The sequence below is a fragment of the Hippichthys cyanospilos genome, chromosome 8, assembly GCF_059441005.1.
Source record: "Hippichthys cyanospilos isolate Australia breed blue-spotted pipefish chromosome 8, RoL_Hcya_1.0, whole genome shotgun sequence".
Classification (NCBI taxonomy): Eukaryota; Metazoa; Chordata; class Actinopteri; order Syngnathiformes; family Syngnathidae; genus Hippichthys; species Hippichthys cyanospilos.
Genome location: NC_142376.1, coordinates 11,667,436 through 11,690,000, shown reverse-complemented (window position 1 = coordinate 11,690,000; position 22,565 = coordinate 11,667,436). Strand labels below are relative to the sequence as shown.

General features: G+C 37.3%; 1 protein-coding gene across 1 annotated transcript in view; it reads left to right on the top strand.

Moving 5' to 3' along the window:
- The window catches only part of dntt (deoxynucleotidyltransferase, terminal), a 62,061-nt gene extending 40,256 nt beyond the window's left edge, over positions 1 to 21,805 (top strand). The window contains exon 11 of the mRNA XM_088421616.1: positions 20,243 to 21,805. Within this exon, the coding sequence (XP_088277742.1) occupies positions 20,243 to 20,329 (87 nt within the window). The 3' untranslated portion in view covers positions 20,330 to 21,805. The remainder of the gene's footprint in view (positions 1 to 20,242) is intronic.
- Positions 21,806 to 22,565: the final 760 nt, after the last annotated feature.

Below are 22,565 nucleotides of genomic sequence, written 5' to 3'. Positions count from 1 at the left end.
TTGCCTACAGTACAACTTGCATAGGTGAATATGCTGAAGTGGTAAAGCAATTGCAATTTCTTACTGACCTACTGTATAATATGCATCATGTAGCATGTTTACTTCACATTTGAGTGGCAGTTAGGCATGTTGTAATGGTGAATGCTTATGACTACCTGTAACAAGCATGAATTGTTCACTTGGCTTTATCTTAATATCCTGTTTTAGATCATGTCTGATTTTGTTGTGATACATATAAATGATTTTATTTTTTTCCTTTGTTTAAAAAAATCATCGTCAAAATACTTGAAAAAAATCTAAATTCATTTCACATCACAATTAAAATCACATTATTTCCCATCATTGTTCTACCTAATTATAATGTACCTGATTCAAATTTATTTTGTGCTACTGTCAAACTAAATATTGTCTGTGCGTTTGTTAAAGATGCATATGATAGATATCAATGATAAAAAACACACAAAAGAGTTCAATGATATGGCATATGATAGATATCAATGATAAAAAACACACAAAAGAGTTAAATCTGTTATGTGATGATAAAATGTGTGTATGATGTGAATATTAAATTTTGGTATGCCATAATTAATATTTTTAAATAAACCAATCATTTTCAAATCATTAGTACTTGTTAATCATCGCTGAAATGTTTGATTCAAATAAAATATGCATAGAAAAACCTTTGTTTTTATTTCAGTACTGTTATTAGTTGATAAAATGCTAGATTCGTCTCGGTGATCAAACGCAAAAATAAACATAAATGTTGTACGCATATTGTTTTTTTCACAGACATTTATGCAATTTCAGCTTTCTAAAGATAACCGTATAGGAACATTGAAAAGCTTGCGTTGGACCTTCATTCCACAGATTCCTAAAAATACCCTTTGAAAGATAAGAAATTCAGCAGATGTGGCCATCTCTTCCAGTTCATCCCGACGAGCATAAAAATGTTTAATTTAAAAAGTGATCAGCCTGTAAAGATAGTTCCCTGTCATGCAGAAGTTCTCTGCCCCTCAGGCGGGGAGCAGAAATTAATATGAAGCTCACTGTCAAATTAGAAAATCTAGGGTGTAGAGTGCTCACAGCTCTTTCGACCCACCCCCCTGTGAGCAGTGGATGACTGGACAATAACAGGGCAATTGCACTGGGCTTTAGGGAGCAAGAGTTCTGGAGCTCCCCCTCTGTATCCAAGCTGGTGTGATGTTGGAGGATAGGAGTTGGTCATGAGAAGGATCTTAAGTGTGCAGAGGAAGGGGAGGAAAGGGTTTAATTTAGCGGATGGTGGCACATGGACCCTTAGGGTTCTCACATATTGTAAGAAACACACACCTGCTCGCACGTTGTGACAGACAAGCCTACTGTGGAAGGTGTCCTCTAAACAGTCAGATGGCTGTTGGCTTGTGCGGGGGAGCTTGAAAATTAGTCACTGCGGGTTCACAAATGAACCCGTGTTTCTTTGCACATTTACTATTCACACTGGCAAAACTCTCTTCCCGTTTGCTCTTATGAATTTTAATCGCAACTTAATTAACAGAGGAAGATTAAAAGACCTGGTGTGGTTGGAGTTGCATTGTGATATACTGGTTCAAGGTCAGATGCTGCCGTTTATTCAGTGTTCAGAATGAGCAGACTCTCTCGCCTCTTAATTTGTTTGCAACAGGCGGATATGGGAACAAGGAAGGGCATGGAGTTTACGGCCATATTTTCCTGAGAATGCCTCCGTCTTGGAAGCCAAGCGGTGTTGGGTTTGGTTTGTAATTGGATGGGACATCACCTGGGATACCAGGTGCGGTTTTCAGGTGGAGCCCACCTCAGGTCTCTCAGGACTTTGGTCTGCGTGGACCAGGTCTCAGGCACAATGGACCAACCAAGCAACCGCCTTAAACTACAAATTGTTGCGCAAACAGAGATGGAAGCAAAAGCAGCTAACAAGAGGAACTAACTAATGGGAAGAGGTTCCAGTATTTAATATACACACAACACCTTAACTGCATGCAACAAAGTAAGTTTCACAATTCCATTTTTAGACAGTACATTCGAGTAAATAAGAGTCACTAATGTACATTGCTGTATGTTTTTCACCTGCACTGCCAATGATTACCAGAGCATAAACATCATCCCACACCAATTCCATTTTTTAAATGACAGGCCATTGGGTGAGAATCTCAATTTACATCTAATTAACATATACATAACAAACCTTAAAATTGTGCTGTTTGTTCCCTAAATTTCAAACTATCAGTCATGGAAATTGCAGGAAACGAAATACTAAAAAAAGGCTTGCACCCAATTCTATTTCCTAACCTCATTATAGAGAATCGCTAGAGGGATAGTTTCTTGCTCCCTTGCCTCACATGGGTGCAAACAACATCTTGCATTTAATTAGGTACACAAAGTCATAATCATTTTAGATTTCATAGTATATTATCCATTTGGAAATGGCATATCACAGCGATTCACAGAAAAGAAAAACATATTTTGCATTCTTCATAGTGTAACTCTACTTTTGGCTTAGTCTATTGTAACATTTTTACAATATATTGCTGGTCAATTTATAGGATTATAATCAATGCATCATTACCTAAGCAAAGTGAATCTCAGTGTTATGCTGTGTTTAGCCTCCTAAATTAATTGGTCTTGAAATGCACTATTCAGCTTGTGAAAATTCACACATTGCAAAGCAAGAACTACACCTTAAATGTCATCATTAGCTAATGACTTCTTAATTGTTCTGAAATGAGTTGTCATCCAATCATACAGCAATAAAAAACATGAACCCCTGATAGGCACATTGCTCAAGAGGGCTTGCATGGAGCAGAGCTAGGTGAAGATGAATTGTCGGATTTAAAGTATCTTGTCATATCTCCACACTACAGGATGTCTGCTCTCGATTTTGCATAATACATTCCAGTGGAAGCCTCCACCTCTGGCTCCGAGATAAGAATGGAAATTTACAAATTACAACATTCATTTGGATTTGTAAATAGGATTAGGGAAATTGGACTATTTCAAATGCTGCAAATATTTAGCCTTGGAACGTGTGGTGACAAACTCAAAACAAGCATGGAGCACACCCAGCAGCCAAATTTAGCAGCTGTTATAAAGGGTGGCAGGAAACTGAAGTGAGAAACTCATGTGGATGGCAGAAGTGCTAGTGTGAAAGAGTTTACATTTTTTAGGCATCTGACAAACCACATATTTATCCTTTTTTTCCCACTGATTCAGGGTTTACCAAAAAGAAAAGAGAAAATGGGGACTGAAAATGGTATTTATAATGTTTGATGATGAATAGTGATGTTGTGTTTTTACTATTTTGGACAGTAACAAAAAAATACAAATTCATTTGAAGTAGCTGTTTTAAAGATATATCAATATATACAATGATCTTATTGTTTCAGCCCACTTCGGAATAGATTTTCCTCCATTAGGCCTGCAAGCTAAAATGAGTTTGACACAACTGGTCTAAGCAGAAAAATACCCAAGTGCATCTAAGTGCCTGAAACAAAAAGATGCCATTCCTTATTTTATCACAATCACACTTCACATGGCAGAAACAAATCCTTTTCCCTGGGGTCATCTGCAGCCCCCCGGCATCGCCTCGTGCCCCCAGAAGGGGGGCCAGCTCGACGTTTTGAGAAACACTGTATTAAGAGATTAAAACAGTGAAAGATTAATTAATGAAGTTTGGTAGCTAACTGATGTAATCAAAATTTTTAATCTCACATAAAAACATCTGAGTTAAACCCTTAGCCAGAGTTTTTTTTGGATGCATTGTGGCAAGACAAATGATTTATATATGACAACAAAATAATTGACTTTGTCTCTTTGTTTTTGTAAGAAGAGCTAGTTATAACCTTTAGTTTATACCATTAGGAGAAATGGAGAAGTTTCTTTCATGAATTACAAAAAAATAAAATAAAATAAAACATAATCTAACTTGCTCAAACGCTGAGTGTTTTCGGGTGTTGCTTGGCAAAGAACTTTCATATAGCTAGCTATTTTAGCACCTTTTTTGCTACAGTATTGTTAGCTTTGGCTGCAGTTGCAGCTCGGTGCTTTGCATTCATGCTGTAGTTGTGCTTCTTCTGTCGAAAGCAAACTCCTTACAAGGAATGCATTCCACTACCTATATCAAGGGTGGCTTTGGGGCATATTTTACACTTAAATGTATTTTTCATCATACCGATAACGCTCACTTTTTCTTCCATTTTCACAATATTCTATCAGCAGCCTTGGTTATGCCAAAGACAACGACAGCCAATAATTGACCACTTCAAGGTGTGACAGAGTTTAGTTTTCCAACACAAGAAGCCAGATGCATTAAAAAAAAAAATCTCATCATCCTAGAGTCATTCAAAATTAAAAATGAGAATCCCACAATTAAAACAAAAAGACTTTAACTGACTGTACTTAATTGTAATTCCCAATTAATCTGTTTATCTGACACATATAATGTATTCATCAGTTGCTCCCTCCTTTTTCTAGAGTCCCAATTACATGGCTAGGAGAGGTCAGATCACTGAATAGTACCTTTAAAATGCAAAACACTTATGTTTGCAATACATCCATCCATTTTCCACAGCCACTTCTCGCTAGAAGACTTGTGAAAAAATAATTTGACAGAAATAATGAAAGTGCTTAGAAAACAGTAATATAATAAAAATATAAACTGTACTATTATGTTTATGGAAGTAAAATTGACTGCCATTTTATTTTTGCCACAAACATATATAATTTATTGTGTGGATGTACAATATCACTTCATGGTCCAATTTGCTTGGTGGAACTGCTATTGGGATTCTATCATCTTGGTTGTGAAATGGTGCAATCATGTTAAAGTCACTTATCTTGGCATTCTCACTAAAAAAGCTGTTCTCTTATGAGGGAACTGCCACTTATTAGAAAAAGCAAGAGTTTAATGCAAATGCTCACACATTTTAGGGCTCTCTATATCCTGGTATTTGCATATAGTCACTTTGTGTGTTTAGTTCCGTCCTTGCAGATGAAATAATATGGGTAGAAAATATTTTGCAAGCATAATAATAGATTCATTCTAAATTTACCCAGGCAAATAAATCATGGTGTCTTGGGTTTTTTGCAGTAATGTGCAATTTCAAGGTTCCCTCTCTGTGACGTGTATATGTGTCTAGTGTTTTTAGAAATTGCCGTTCTACACTTAGTCCTTGTATGGCATTTCCACAATTAGTTTTGCTTGAGTACACTTTTTAGAATGTAACAGTTGTTTGCCAGTTCATCACTCAGTTTGATGACACATTTTTATTTATACGTCCAAATGTATTAGAAACGCCTCCTCTTCTCTTGAGGGGAACATGTTTGTTCACCTGAGCAAGCCAACTAGTGACACAGTAGAGCAAAAATACGGACATTTATTTCAGGAGACAGAAACTGCATTGACTGTTGCGCATAGAATGTCACAGAAACAATTAAGGCACTTTAATGGGGACTGCTGGAGAATGTGAAAGAAGGCAGCTCCATAACTTGATTGATGAAAAGTCATTTGGAAGACTGCTGAAAGCCCAGATCTTAACAGTCTGATAATCTGTCAAATTTATTTGATTTTCTTTTTGCAAATCCATGCCCAATGTTTTTTTCATATATTTTTTTTCAACACACATAGTTATATAGTTATATTGTTAACAGACTTTTGGCTTTTATGGAGCAGTTGATTCAGAAACCTTCCTTAAAAAGAGAAAATTAAAAGACTGATGATGAATTAATATTTTTTTCCAAAACATGTACATTAAATTTTGCAAACAATCAATTCATTGATATCCAGTGCCTTGCAAAAAGTATTCAGCCCCCTTGAACTTTTTATAACCCTTTGCCACATTTCAGGCTTCAAACATAAACATATGAAATTTCATTTTTTTTGTCAAGAATCAACATGTGGGAAACAATTGTGCAGTGGAACGAAATGTATTAGATATTCAAAATGTTTTTAACAAATAAATAGTTGAGGCGTTCAATATTATTTAGCCCCTTTACTTTCAGTGCAGCAAATTCACTCAAGAAGTTCAGTAAAGATCTGGGAATGATCCAATATTGTCCTAAATGACTGAAGATGATAAATGGAATCTGCCTGTGTGTAACCAAGTCTCCATACAAATGCATCTGCTTTGTGGTATTGTCAGGGTTCTGTTTAAAATGCAGAAGGCATCATAAAGACCAAGGAATGCACCAGGCAGGTCCGATATCCTGTTGTGGAGAAGTTTAAAGCTAGATTTGGATACAAAAATATTTCAAAAGCTTTAAACATCTCAAGGAGGATTGTGCAAGCAATCATATTGAAATGGAATTACTTTCGCAAGGCACTGTTAATGTGAAACAGCCTGTGCACTCCGAAGCACGGGAAAGGTCGAAATTATTTATTCTTCTTGTTGTCTTTTTTGCTAGCCAAATCGACGTCCGGTAAATGTTGGAACATATTCTGCACCGCAAACACATTTGAGGCACATATGGCTGAACACATTAGGATTGTAATGTGTAAAATGACCTAAACGGTGCAAATTCATAAAATATTGATCCCCTCACACTCAGCTTTTGATGTTGATGGAGTGATGACCCCTGCTGTAGCCTGTTGAGAAACCTTTTCCAAATCACAGCTGTTGATCAAAACAAATGTGATGAATGAAATATACATGAATGGGAAGGACAATTGGATTTCTTAAGAAATTGTGAAAAATATATTTAGCACCATCTCTACATGTTGTGTCCTGATTGTCTTGCTGTGATTGTTGCTACGTGACAAGATTCAAGGTTAGCTGGACTCTCATGTTTTTAATACTCTAGTGTTTGTACCTGACCTTCATAGGCCAACCACATAGGGAGACAGGTCCGTAAATTTTGACACCCTATGTGTTTAACATCTAAAATGTACATTTGGGACTGGCAACTACGTACCATAAAATGCAAAACTATTGCTAATTACACAACGATCCAATTTAAGTGGCATTGGTGTTGATGTCATGGGTCAAGAAAAAAAAAATCCCGCAGACTTCAGTTGTTTACAGAGTTTCTAACGGGGGCTTAAGATCACTCTTCACTGGCGGATAACTACAGCTTTTCGTGTGTCGATATTTTTAACATACTGTATTTGTTTTTCAGAGCTTTTGTCTGACCTAAGCTAGGTAATTATGTGTGTGGTATTGTGAGAAAAAGGGGAAGCTGCACATTCAGGAGAATAACTCTGTGTGACCATTATCTTTTTTATTCCTTTGACATTACCTGTCCAACCAATGACCGTACTCGACCAAACTGTAACCCACCCACAAAAGAAAGGATAGTTTATAGTTTCTATTGAGGCAGGAGAAATAGAATTAAATAGCCCAGGCTATTATATCAGCAAGCTGCGGTCTTCTCGCCTGAACATACGAGGTGCAATGAAAGGTGCATATATAATGAGACAGGTGAAGCAATGTTGCTGCATGAGTCTGAATCAAGTTTATCTCTCATAATAGAGGCAAAATGTGATCTATTATTGATGAAGAGAAAGGCAGAAGGTTTCAAGACTGTCTGATGCTGGACCATGTTTGCCTTGTCATATAGCATTAATTGACACTGAGCCGGCGGTGGCACGGAGACGTTTGCACTCTGGGCTCCTGTTTCAGGTTGGTCCCATGCATGATTTATTTAGAGGAACACTCGAATGAACAATCACCGGGCTGGTTCAGGATGATCTTGCGGTCACTGTGCAGCTTTTATGTGATTTGACTCTACATTACCAGGAAAGTGAGCAGACAGTGTGACAGAGCGCTGACCTCAGACATGCTGTGACCTCAGACTTTATATTTGGACCTTGGAGCTCATGTTGTGAATGAATGTAATTAAGAACATAAAAAACAAAACAAAACAAAAAATAACCACCCAGGATAAATATAAGTATTTATTACTTACCAAGTACTCATACTGCAGCACACTTTATCACTCAAAATTATAAAAGGAAATTAAGTGGTGCTGTCATAAACATGATTGTTAGGTGCTTAAAAGCAAAGTGTTGTGTAAATTTACATACAGCGGGTGCATGTTTGTATTGTGGGATGGTTACCATGGTTGATTAGTTATGAGTAATGAAAACTGGACCATATGCATGCTACATTAAGTATTTCTGGTGGAAAGGAATGATTGGTTACCTGTTTGGCTGTACAAACATACAAACATTCGATCAGGTGCCTATCTTGCATAAAATGCCAAATATAGAATAGAATAGAATAGAATAGAATAGAATAGAATAGAATAGAATGTTTTTATTGTCATGACATTGTCATTGTGTAGTTGGTATACAAAGAAATTGGGAGCGCTGATTCAAGTGGGGAATTTTGAATTACTATGAATAATAAATCAAATAAATATGAATGAACAAAAATTATAAACATCAAAATCACAGAGGGCAATTGTTATTTTCAGCGTGTTCTCGTTTTGTTGTTACTCAGAATGTTATTAGCTCATGATCATTCTTAGATCACAATCAAGCTGATCAGATTGGACTTTATAGCAAATATCATCTGATCATGATTTATACTGTATATTCAATTTTTTTTTCTTTCTAAAGCAGTATTGGACAGGTGAGGTACTCAAGGAAGGATAGTACAAAAGTTATTTTATGCATACGAAGAAATGAAAATAGTTACTGCTCCTTTGTGATGAGATGGAGAAGAGGCTTAAAAATCTCTCCCACAGAAGCTTCCTGCGGGACTCCTAAATAAATGATAGTCTAAATTAAATTGCTGTGAGTGTGACTTTAACATTTTGTTGAAATGATCCCAAACTGAAATAACTACATTCTCCCGTTAAAAAAGATAGACATTCTTAACAGTAAAAAAAATACTTAGCTGACCTTGCTCACACTTATTCAGCTGGCATCATCACAGCAACATCCATATATCACTAAGAGTGAAATGATCATTACTAAAATGCTCACATCGGTTTGCTTGAGATTTTTCTCGCTTGCAACTGAGCCAGAATTCTTAACCTCCATATAGAGAATTGTACCCATAATGGTCTTGAAAGCGCCAGCTCCCTGCTCAACAAACCAGTTAATTATTCATGAGTCTTGGTGCAAGAGAGAAAGTTAATTTTCTGCTATCATTAGAGGGGTGTTCTGTGTGGGTCCAAATGAAGGAGGGAGACAATATACAACTGCAAGCTCAGTTGTCAACCTTGAAGCACTTGTCGCCTGCAGAAAAACAGCTTACCTGTCATAGATGATTAATTAACAGGGGTGGGCATTTTACATTTCTCGCTGGTCCGTCTTTTATAGTCCCGCCCAAATGTGGAACCCATTTCCGTCGTCGAGCCGTTGTTTTCGTAAATTTGAAACAATGGTAAGTGTTGGTCAGTCAGCCATTTTGTAGTAGCACTCCCGGCATCACTGGCGTAACCAAGTCCCCCCCTCCCTCAAATTACCAACCCCCCCCCCCCCCCCCCCCCCCCAAAAAAAAAAAAACCTTACCCAAGGAAACAACAATCAAACCTGCATCATTTTCAACAGGAAGTTAAAGCTAACCCCTACAGTCCTCTTTTCAATCACTCAGTTATCCTAATAAGGAAAACAAGGGTATCGAAAAAAACACTTTAGCACCATAGCAATCTATATATATATATATATATATATATATATATATATATATATATATATATATATATATATATATATATATATATATATATATATATATATATATATTCTTATACATGCAGTAACACACATAACAACATTTTGTTCCAGTGTAACTAAACCATTTGCAAATGTTTGCCTCTTCACAGGCGCAGTGAGCAATATCTTTTGCATAGTTTGAGTTGAGACCCCAATGTTTTTGATGAGGAATTCATTATTTGCTGGACCTCTTCCTACTTCACAGACTGATTAGCAAGCAATGGAAGGAAGCTTGGATAAAGACAACAACGCTCTAAGCCAATACAGCTCTTTAATAAGCAGCCGTGTTTTATGACTCTTCCTAATTGCTAGTGTGATTAGTGAAATGCATGTGCCCTTCTGGTTTCTGTCTAGTGTTTGACCTGAGAAATGACCTCCACTTGAAACGCTAGGCAAGCCTCCACTCTGCCTGTTTTGAAAACTCGCCTGACAACACATTTTAATTATTCGGCTTTCATACTCAGACTCAATATTGTTTTAGCGTTTTATTGTGTACACTGTTTTCTGTCATTAATTTGTTGTTTTAACTGTCTCTGTTTTGACACTTTGGTCACTTTTGGTTTATTTACGTACAGCTCTTTGTAAGCAGGTTTGGTTGTTTTTAAAGTTGAGTTGAATTGAATTGAGGTCCTGCTGAGCAAAAGAAGAGTAGAGGATATGTGTGGCTAGTCGTGGTTTGACATGCAGAAATAATTTTCAGAAATAATTAAGAATAAGAACAACTGTAACTAATATCAGTTGTGAAATGAACAAGGAAATATTAGTCATGATTAACTGAAGTTATCTAAAATTGACCTCACCAAACGTTTATGAATCAGCTCCTTCTTAAAATCATTGAAATTTCTGCTTTTTATTTGAAGGTCACAACTCATGGATTTGCATAATATTTTATACAATGTCAATGGTATAATTTTCAACCTCATGTTCTCATGTAACCAGCAACGTTGTTAACAGGTTACAAGGCTCAAAATATTTTTGATGATGCGAATCGCTGACATAATCAGAAAGGGAACTTCCTGATTTTGTGGAGCAATTTTTTGGGAGGCTAATCCCAGGGACCTAAAGGTGAAAAATATATGACATTATTAACAATTGTTACTCTTTTATAATCTCAACTGTTTTTATGTCTTAAATTCCAGCCACAAAACTGTCTACACGCATAGCTAAATTGATGAATAAATATTAATAATAATAATAGATATCTACCGCAGTGATTCCTATCTAGAGGTATATGGAAATTATGAAAAATGGACTCACATTAGAGCTACAGTATCACATATGCCCCCAACGTTACAACGATGCTTAATGTACCTAGTTTCCCTTCACTGTAATTTCACTACACTGCATGGAACCACTGTGATTCCTAACTCAAAGCAGAGAGATTAATCTAAACCAAAAAAGCCTAACAGAGTTTAAAAGCAGCTCGATGGAGCTGCAAAGGCAAACAATTAACACATTTTCTTCTGCAGACAATGGCAAATCCTTGACGGATTTATGTTTCTAAGGCTCAGTTTGGCCTGAAAATGTCTTTAGGAAGACCTGCATTAGTGTTAAAATAGCTGCACCTTTTTACAGCATGACATTTTAAAAAGCATTATAAAAATCAGGTCACTTTTTTATTTCATCCTTCACTATATGCCCTGCTGGTTAACCCAAATTGTAGAAGCTAATTGTTCTGCCTAACCATAGCCCTCGTTAGTGCCCTTTTTAATTTCTATATCAACACTTGATCCAAATTTTCTGTCAGATAACCAAATACCAAAAATACTAGATAGCTGTAGCCCTCATCGCTACCCAGTCTCTATTTGTGAGAGGACCAATATCTGGATACCAAAGAATCGAAATGCCCGTCACTACTTCAAATATTTTCTGGAATTTGTAATCATCAGCTTTCCACTTTTCCCGTCTGTCTCCTTTTCTGTCGGGCTTTGATGTGTTGTTGGAGTCTGTCCGGGATCGGGCGGGCAGCCATGTCCATCTGCCCCATCCATCAAGCTAGGGGCAGGGTGGCACACAGAGGATGACGGCTAACAGAGAAGAGGCAGATGTTTTGCAGAGACTCATATGTGTTCACACTCACGAGGGACGTCATTATGGAGAGGACAGAGAAACATGTAGCTGATTAGCAGCTTATTAAGTCAAGGACACACGGTAACACACAGTGCTTTCATTTGAGTCTGGAATGTTGCTGATGGTTTTTGCAAAAGCAGCAGCGTAGACCTCATATATACGCCTCTGCAAAAGTATTGGAACTGTGATGCCAATCCCTTTATTTTTACTGGAGACTGAATAATTTGGGACAGCTCAGTGATACGGTGGTTAGCACGTCCACCTCACAGTTATGGGGCCCGAATTGAATTTTAGCTGGCTACGGCCTTCCTGTGTGGAGTTTGCATGTTACCCCCAAGCTTGTGTGGGTTCTATCCTGGCACTCCAACTTCCTCCCACACTCCAAAGCCATGCATGGCAGGTGCATTGGACACACTAAATTGTCCGTAGGTGTGTTTTGGTGCGTGAATGGTTATTTGTCCCTAACCCTAACCCAGTTCAGGATGTTCCCAGCCTACTACCTGAAGTCAGCTGGGATAGGCACCAGCAAGCCCGACCCTTGTGAGCAGAAGCAGCTATAGAAAATGGAGGGATGGATGAAATATTCAGATTTGACATTAAAAGAGTTTTAATAGAGGGGGATATTACAGGACTTTTAAAAGTCATTTTTGCTTGTTTGCTGTTCTGCAGTACCTACTGTGAAACCAGGGCAAATCATTTTTAGATGAAAGAAAAACACTTGGAGTACAGTGCTTTTTTTTTTTTAACAGTAGCAAAATGTTGGTCATCTAATTTTTTTTTTTTTTAAGCACCATTTAACAATTATATCTGGCAACACAAAAGGCAAGACACACATACAACCTTTGAGCTATTATTGCCAATTATAAAAATAAATCTTTTTTTTTTTTGCATCCACACATTTTTCATGTGAGAAAAGGTGTTGGACCACTTAACAGCGAGATGCATTTTGTTTACTAGGTGTTTCTTATTATCGGGTATTCAAACAATAAAATACACTGCATGTATACGCTTGGTTCCGAATTGTCTGAACACACTACAGAACATTTATAGCAGAGACATAATTGATATGAAAATGGAGAGAAATAGATGCCTTACAGTTTCGTCAATAATTTGCTTTCTCTTAAGAAGCATCACTTGAAAATATCATACAAGGTTATGGATATGTCCTCTTTTGTAGAAATGACATTTTCGTTAACTCTCTTTTAAGCAAAGTGCTTCCAAAGGCTCTGAATTTATGCTGAATCCTAAAGTTGGGGTCAATAAATCTATCTGCATTGCATTGTACTCCATTTGCAGCTAGTTATTGTACATTTGTAAAAAATGTATGACAATTTCCCAAACGGAATAAACAATGTCTAAATTTACATGCAATTTATTTATAGTTACATACAATTTAAACAAAAACATGCTGTAAACCATTTGCACAAACACAGTCAGTCGTGCAAATTCATATTCTCAGATGTTTTATTAATTAAACCTAACAATATAATACTTGACATGCCACATGTGTTTACATTGCAGGGATAAGTTAAAAAAAATGCAATTTATTCATATTTGTGTATTTACATTGTTTTCTATGGCAATGGTAAAGGTGCTACTACTTGCTAACAGCTACTGCTAAGGAGTCTATGATGCTTTTTTTTTTTTTTTTGCATTGATTAAAATTAGAACTGACCTTGTGGGACAACTCTGCTCCACTGAGTACCATTTAGCACCTATATTACCTTTCTGCTTGATGTTGACGCAGCATGAATAAACATGAATTCTGCATTATCATGGGCAGGCTTCCTGTATATGCCCAACAAGTTGGAACTTGGAACTCGGAGTTACATAACATATGTACTCACGGTGTTGTGAGTAAATAAATAAGCACCTTCCAAAGGCAGGCTATGTGAGGATTATGAGACTCGAGAAAAGTTAGCAGTGCACCAAAAACAGATGGCTGACCTGGTAATGTTGACATTCACATCTATGTTTTCACCTATAGCTGGATGCCCTGAATTGTCCTGCCCCCCTCTCTGAACAACAGGCCCTGTCATGTGTTGTAGTAGAAGTGGATTTACTGCAAATTTCATCACCCATGTCAAGCCCCTTGTCCCCCTGTTTTCTTCCATCCTCCATAGAGCATCAGCCCATTATCACCAGTGACTTCAGTATTGTATTGCGTGCCGCATCATAAATTACAATGATGTCTGCCAGTCATTTGATTTGAGTTGTTAAAGCAGTAAATGGCCCTGAGTTTAGGAGCAAGGAAAAAAAAAAGGCTCCTTGCACCTCTTAATGTGCCTCAAGATGATTTCACTGTAATATAAATGTTGCACTCCATGTTTTTTTTATTCTGAAAACAAGCAACTAAACATTATTCCTCTAAATATATTCTGCACATAAGGAATTGCGATAAGCATAACAGCAAATATTTATCAAGACAGAGTAAACCGGTTTGAAGAGGGAGCCCTGGTAGGATCATAAATTTATATTACAGCGGTCTTATTTTTCTCGTTATGGCCACCACTTTTACTGCTTCCAAACAAATAAAACAAACAAACAAAAAAAAAAGAATCATCTAAGTCTGCCAGGACTGGAAACTTGGAAAGTCAGATCACTATAGAAGTATCGCCCTCTGAATTCAGTTGATACATTTTTCATCAATGATATCACACCTTCAGACATCACACACAATCTTTCAAAGCACTGAAAGAACCTGTCCGAATGACTGATCTTGATTAAGGACGAAATATTACAAGAAATATAACCAGAAAACATGTATAATGACATCTTATAATAACCTCTTATACTTTGGATCTTATCACGTCTTTAAACTTTTTCAGTTACTGATATTGTTATTATTGTATAGCGGGGCAGTCAGTATGTGATAGGAAGGTGAAGAATTACTGCTTTAATTAGGGATTGCCTTGATTAGGCATTAAATTTATGAATAAATGCTAGAGGAAAGCAAGTCATATCCTTCTTACACTTCTTATTGTATTATACCTTATTGCTTTTGCAGTATTTTGACCATTTTTGTGCCATTTTATTTCAAATCACTTGCACTATTTTAGCCAAGGCATGGCACAAAGGATGGTAGTGTGATAGCTAAGTGGCCATGCCATGTTGAATTGTGACATGTCACCATCAGGGAGAAATTTCAGCTGACTATTGTCTTCTTTCAATGCTTTATCTTTGACGTGAATTGACTTTGATGTAAAGGTCAAAGGACTGGACAACATACTGCACAAGAATTCAACTCTTTGCAAAATATTTAATGTAATATCGAATAGGGTCCAAATAGCTGTACATCCAATAAAATACAAGAAAGCTTTATTCATATAGCATATTTATACGCAAGATAACACAATGTGCTTCATATAATTAAAAGTATAACAAGACAAAGTCAAAAAGTAAAGACAGTACATTCAAAGTACATTAGAAAGTACAAAGAAAGTACATTCATAAAAGATTACTAAAGCTTACTAAATTTACTAAATTTACTAAAAGACATGCAAAAGCAAGATTTTTTAAAAAATATTTTAACAATGATTTCAAATTCCTCAATCCAAAGTATGGGGGAAAATAGACATTTCTCACCCTGAACTTGATAGCGTTCTCACGAGGGGCTGAGTGCACTTCTGTTGTCAGTTTATTCTTTTTGTGTCGAGCAAAACGTCGAAATGCTGCTTCACCATGTTTTCTTTGGCCTAAACCAAATAATTTTTAATTGTAATTGGCAAATAAGACCCTTTGGCTTTACTTCTTTAAATTTTCAATTGAATGTTACCGTAATTTATGTCCAATACTTGCAGACAGGATTGTGGCAATTTTCAAAGAAAAGTATGAGTAAAATAAATTTAATGTAATTAATTTGTTAACTCTTCACTCTGCAGAATCTATAGAGGTAAACCCAGCCACTCTGCTGAGGAAACTCATTTGGAGCTCATACATCCACAATCTTGTTCTTCAGGTCACTACCTTCGCTTCTTGTGACCTTAGCTGAAGCCGCGTCATTATCGACCTGCAAATTATGAGCTTTGTCTTTTAGGTCAGCACTTTCTCCTCTCGCAAAAGATATGTCTGTCGATTTTGAGTTCCATTTTCTGCCATTTGGGAATAAGTCAAGAGAGAAGCTTCAATTTGAGGTAGGATACCAAACCAGATGATAAAAGCTACCATTTACTTGGATTTTTGGAGATGCTGATTCTCATCCTCAAATCTTCACCCTCATCCCACTAAACTATCAGAGAACACATACTTGGCAAATTGCAGAAATCCACCTACATTTGGTCCATGAAGATAGCAGACAGAACCAGCAATGAAAGCTTCAACCTTGGCGGTATCCGACATCCTTAAGGAAGGAATTCACTTTAAATGATGAAAAGGACACAGTGCTATTTTAAAAAGTTCTGTAACCCTTTTGCCCTCCTCAAATGTATTCACCTCAATGACTTTCTAGCACAAAATGCACACATACAAAAAACATTTTCTTCAACATAGATAGCAGTTTGTTTTTTTTCATCAACTACAGAAACAATTCCTGACATTCTCACAACTAAATAGAAAGCATTCAATCTTTAGAGGGCTCTGTTCCATGTGTTGAAAGAGAGAAACACAAGTAAAATAATGGCCTTTACAGTGTTATATGTTAGAGACAACTGCATATAGCAACAGTCAATGTGTGACCTCCACAACAGCATAAAGAAATGATGAACAGAACATTTCAATTTGCCATGTGTATTGTCTACGTCAGTGAAGGACGTTCAAATTGATCATCTTGTACTTTTACAAAGGAAAAAAAAACATACGCCATCAGATGAAAAATCGAATTTGATTGCAGTGCTCTTATAAGGCGATGTAGAGTATCTAGTATATGGGAGCCCATTGAGCTTTCCAAAGCCTGATCTTCACTTTGCTAGCCTAATATTGAACTGTAAAGTACAGCCTCACTTGAATGGCTGCCTGCTGCTATTTTAGGTCTTAAAATTTAAACGAGTGTTACATTTTGGTTTAAAGTTGCTTATTTACCTAGGAACCCATTTCATGTTGTAGCCAAAAGTAAAATCCAAGTTGATAGTTGCACCTGTTTATGTTGGACCTGATACATCTTCCAGTATTGAGGGGTTCACAACATCCTAATGCTAAGCAAGCTAACTAGCACCCTGGGGCAAATGGCTAATATCAGAGTTGTGATGGGCATCATTGGTGGTATTTAGTTTTTCCCTCTTTGGCTCACAATATAACATCCTTGATTTCCAAAAGCAATTGAAATGTGGGCTCATCAGACCGCAGTACGTTTCCACATTTTGTTAGTCCATCTCAGATGAGCTTGAGGCCCAGACAGACCATGAGTATTTCACGATTTGCTGGTATATTGGCTATCGCTTTGCATGGGAGAGTATGCATTTGCAGCTACAGTCTGTAAACTGTAAATCTTTTTCTGAAGTGTTCCTGAGCTTATGTGCCAGTATCCTTTAATGATGACACCTTTTTAATGCAGTGCTGCTAGCATTTAATGTTGGTTTATACCTCATCACTTACATACAGCGATCCCTCCAGAGTCTCTGACTTTTTGATGACATTATGGAGCATAGATTATGAAATCCCCCAAAATATTAATTAAAGATTGAACTAATTCAATGATTGTTTCAAGGGTTGGGTGTGATAGTATAAAAATGTAAACAAATTAATCAACATTTAACAGTTAGGCATTTGATGTAATTACATTTGGCAACATATATTTTGGCACTGTTGGTCCTCCATAGTGTTATATTGAATTTTGAAAAAAAAACTGGAAAAAAATGAAGCCACGTGAATATTTTATGAATGCACTGTACGTGTGAACCTCTTTGTTTCAGTGTAGCATTTTTCAGATGCAGCCTGGCTATTCCCTTTTTTTTTTGCCACAAATAAGTATGGTTTTGAGGGCTTTGGTTCTTTAGAGGGGAAGACGATGCATGTTATACAAATTAGTTAAAAGCTCATTTTTTTCCTCAATGTTTCTGTTTATGCTCGCCTTGTTTTGCATCGCATACTGTGGCTCACACCCTTCTAGATGACAGGCTCTTGCTTGAGGATTAAATGTTTTATTTTTAATTTTTGTTTATCTGGGTTTTGCCTGTTTTCAAGCTGGGGATAGGGCGGAGGAAACAGAAAGCTCCATGCCTCCGTGCAATTTGAGAACTTCACTAGTGAATGTACTCACACCTCTTTGCCTCATGGCCAACCTGTCCTTCGCATTATCTGTAACAAGCCAGTATGGTGGACTTGCATTTATCTCTTGGTTGACAACTTGTTGTTCCCAGTTACTGTATGTCTGCCTTCAGATGACAGCTTGGCTTACCGTTCTTTTGGCTTTTCCTCTCATCCTTTTTGCACATGTCAGGTCCAGTTTAGCACTTGAAGGCAGGATGTGTCAAAATCACAGCTCATTCTCTCTCCAGGCGATCCTGCTCCCAAGGTGAGTCAGAGCTCGTCAGCACTCTTATGGAGACATAACCCCTCGTCGCATGGCATTGGTAGACAGCCAGCTGTTAATAACCTAGTCGTGTTTTGTCAAGGAAAGTGCTCATCTCATCTGCAGTAGCACAAGTGCTTCCAACAAAGTGTTGAGAGAGGGAAGAAGGATGGAAGGTGTGAAGGAGCTAAATAATCTAAGTGGGAAACGTACATGTGACATGCTAGGACTATGTCACTACACAAGACAGAACATTCAGACAGATGCAGGCTGGCTATTCCAGTTGAACCGTGCACATGTCATCTGTTCGCACTGGCAAAGAAATACATCCACTATGTGAATCTGAATAAATTCATTTCAGATTCGGCCTTTTTTTTAATTGAGTTTGTACATAGCATTTTGGTTTTGGTTTCATTCTAATCAGAATACCAGGCTTCAATCTTCACTGCTTGTATTTTATTATTGAAAAAATGACTTTATTTCTAATGCTTCTTATGCAAAATATGTCGGTGACTCTGCATTTTACTTGTGATAATTTTATTGACGACACTACAGGGCGCATCTCTAATGTGATGTCTCTTAAGGACACATGAAGATAAAGTGAGAAAAGTTGAGCAGTGTGTGTGTTGTACATCCAACATTTTAGGGTCTAACTGAAAATGTCTGTATTATGGTATAGAGTATTCATAATGGTCTATGTCGTGCTAGATATGTTTTACATATTGCCCAGCTACTCCCAGGAGTGACTAAGACATTTTATGTGCTAGAGCTGTGTGATATAATATTGTAGTGCTACTGTACTGTACTGTATATAAAAACGTCTTGTGAAAGGGAGAATCCTTTATCATTTGTATCATTTGTTTGAAGTGCTGGGCATTGGGTTAGCTCTGTTGCTGCACCAATGTAGCATCCAAGACTATGATTGTCATATGTTGTGCTCCCAACAACAGGTAACACAACAGTTGTCTTTCTCTCGAATCACACTTGTAGCTCACATTCTATTCAATCCAATTGTTACTCCAATATGACAGTTGGATTAAGCGGCATGCCTGGTAAGACTCAGCGCTGAGGTGCTAAAAAGCCAACTGGAATGTTACAATTCTCACTTGTGATCTGATGCAAATTTACAAAGTATGTGGAGTGTGCATGCTCTCCAAGAGTGTATGGCCAAACCTGACTTTTTTTTTTTTTGACCTCCTCAGTTCTCAACACCTACTCCCCTGGTTTGTGATGTGTTCACAACTCCCTTCAGAGAACCCATTAATGAGATAAGGAGAATAACAGGGACAGAAGAAAGAATGGGAGACAAAATTGGGAGAAAAGAGACGCTTGCTCCTCTATGTCATCATTTGACAGAGATGACAATTAGAGATGGCATCACATGTCACATACAACTCGTCTCTGTGGTTGAATTATTACTGAATTATTATCAGAACACATGCTCACTTTATACTTTGTTTCGAGTAGAAATATAACTCAAATAGAATTATCATTCTGCACTTTTTATGTCTCGTCTTTGCCAAAACAATAACCCTGGTTAATTTTAACATTCTGTGCCGTGTTAGGTATGAATGTGATCTCAACTTGTTGTTTGGGGCATCACTTGCTATCAAGTGATTTTTGTTCTTTTCTTGCTACTTGACACTAAAATGCCTCCGTAGAGGTAATTAAAACAAAATAAAATGGCCAAGACAGCTGATAAGTCTGCTGTGTAACGTCTCCACCCCATTATGGCAAGTATGGCCACGCCCGTGCTGTCTCACAAATATGATTCAGTAGATTGTTTTATACTTGCTTCATTACAAATAGAAAAAGCCCAAACCACTTTCGGATGCAGTTTTTCTTGATAAACTATATTTAGTTGTTTATAAATCATACCTTCCAACAACTGGATGTACAGTTCACTAAATACTTTTATCCATGCAACCATCCATCCATCCATCCATCCATCCATCCATCATTCAACTCGTCTTCTACAGACCTTCAAAAATTGCTTCAACATGATATCAACTGTGCATTTCTCCTGAATTTCTCATTGTTTGTCTCCTTGGTAGGGAGAGTTCCTGACAGCTAGGACTGAAGAGGACATATTTGCTCATCTGGGTCTTGAGTACATTGAGCCTTGGCAGAGAAATGCGTAGGCATCCATTCCTCCTTGGATCTGTGACACACATCATCGTTTGTCCCATCTGCTTTCAAGTTTCCCTGTCGATTTTTTTTCACAGTTGTGTATCAATGATCCTTTTTGGTTTTTTTCTCATTAAATGTTTGTGCATGATTCATAATCTTGCTCATGCTCTGTTATCAGGAAGTGAATAAACACTCCCCTTCATTCCAAGTTTGTTTCTCTCTACGCAGTGTAATGACACATACACAATACAAAGGCGATTGCATGTCTTTGAGGGAGACTGAAAGGAACACAGAGGGAGGGAGGCGGCAGAAAGAGAAAGTGGGGTTGGGGGAGACAAGAAACAATGAAAAAGCGGGGTGAGGGCTTGTCGAGAAAAATGTTGCAATCACTCTCTCGGCAGGAAAGTGCTCAGCGTGAAGCAGAAGAAGGTCTCGTGGGAATTGAGTGGCGGGTAATGAGCTTCAGATAAAGAGCCGTCTGTGTCGCCATTTAGCCTCCATTTCAGTCTGTGTCCACTGCAGATCGTTTAGGTTCCATTCGATTATCCGAAGGCTTGCCCCTATCCACAGCCAGTGAAACATCTCAGTCACACATTTGACAACAAAGTACTGTAGTGGCAAATCAGCTACAACGCTAATCTAGAAAAAAATTCAATGCGAGGTAGTCGAAATAACGACTCGCCTCGATGGACCTTTATAAAACAGCAACGCGTTCTCTCTGATAGTTACCTTTCTTCTGGATTAATGTGTGTGTGCCTCATGCGTCACCAGACAAATTGGCAGGTATGTTTATTTTTTTTCAACACTTGCCAAAATCGATTGTAACCCATTGGTTGGCGGGTGTCAATTTAGAATTCTGGTCTAAATCCGTCAACATTTTGTATTTTTATATTTCATCTTTTAACCCATGTGGAATCTTTTACTGAATGATTGGGATCTAGTGGACCTAGCACTGTCTTGTGTGGTAGCAGCTTCGATAGGTGTGGAATATACGTGTGAATTGGTGAATGTGAGCCTTTGTAACATGCTCTACACACCTTAACACTTCACTTACCTACCGATAAGACACCAAAAATGGTCCACGTTATAAAAGTGTTGAAATAATGAATACATTATGTTTTGCTGTTAGCACATCAGCTCTTTTTAATCTCGTACAATCTAAGTACAGTTTTAAAATAGTTTTTCCTTAAAAGACTAAATCAAAATATGTATGCTGATTGGGTCTTTTGTGTGTGACAACCTGTGCTTGTCAGCCTGTTATTTTTGTCTTCCAATCAACTCCCTCAGCCAGTTATGCCTGATCCTGGTGTTCCTCATTTCATGTTTTGGACTTTATTTAGTTTCCTGGTTTCCTTCCGTTTTTGTCAGATCATAGCTGCTGTCATTATGTCTTCTTGTGTTATGCGGTTACTTTGTATTTGAATCTTCTCAGAGCTTTGTAGAATGTTTTTAATGTTTTCCCCATTACCCTTGCTACTGTTTTAATAAATGGTTTTGTTCAATACTGCTTGCTCTGTCTCGTTTCTCTTGCCTCCCTGCTTCCCACTCCAGACCCAAGCTCCTTGGTGACAAATATGTCATCACAGCCAAGAAAAGGGAACTTTGAAATGAAAAGTATATACATTATAGTAAATGTTTATAATATCAGCAGTACTGTTGGTTTGCCCAATAAAGTGTCACATTTTGATGTTCCTGACCTATGAGAGTCATTAAAAAATATGAGTTGCGAGGTCTGTATTTGTATTGTATTTTGTTTGACTAGACCATAAATTTAAAACTCCAAATTGTATATCGAGATTGTTCATGGTGGTTTGCTCTTCATTTTTATAACTATTTTGACGTAATTTGTGGTAAAAATACGTTTATAAGAAATTCTTTTACAAATAATTTTTCAAATGTCAATTCTTCCATGCCTTTTTTTCAATTTGTAAAACCACATACCATTTGTTTATTCATGACTGTCAGCCAGCCATGTGTCCATTTTCCATGCAAATTATTGCCTTTGGCTTCTCAGTCAGGCACACAACTTTTTTATTTATTTATTTATTTTTTTTTCCATTTTGAGGTCTGAGGTCTAAGATGACTGATGTATGACAACATGATAAATTGCATGCCATCATTTGCTTGTACCGGTAAGGCATTTGCATACAACACAATAAGGTATTTTGCAATTCAGTCAGTTTTACATTCCATATGTGCAATATTCTTCAGTGTTCAATTTTCAGTGCTCAGTCACATTGATGCATA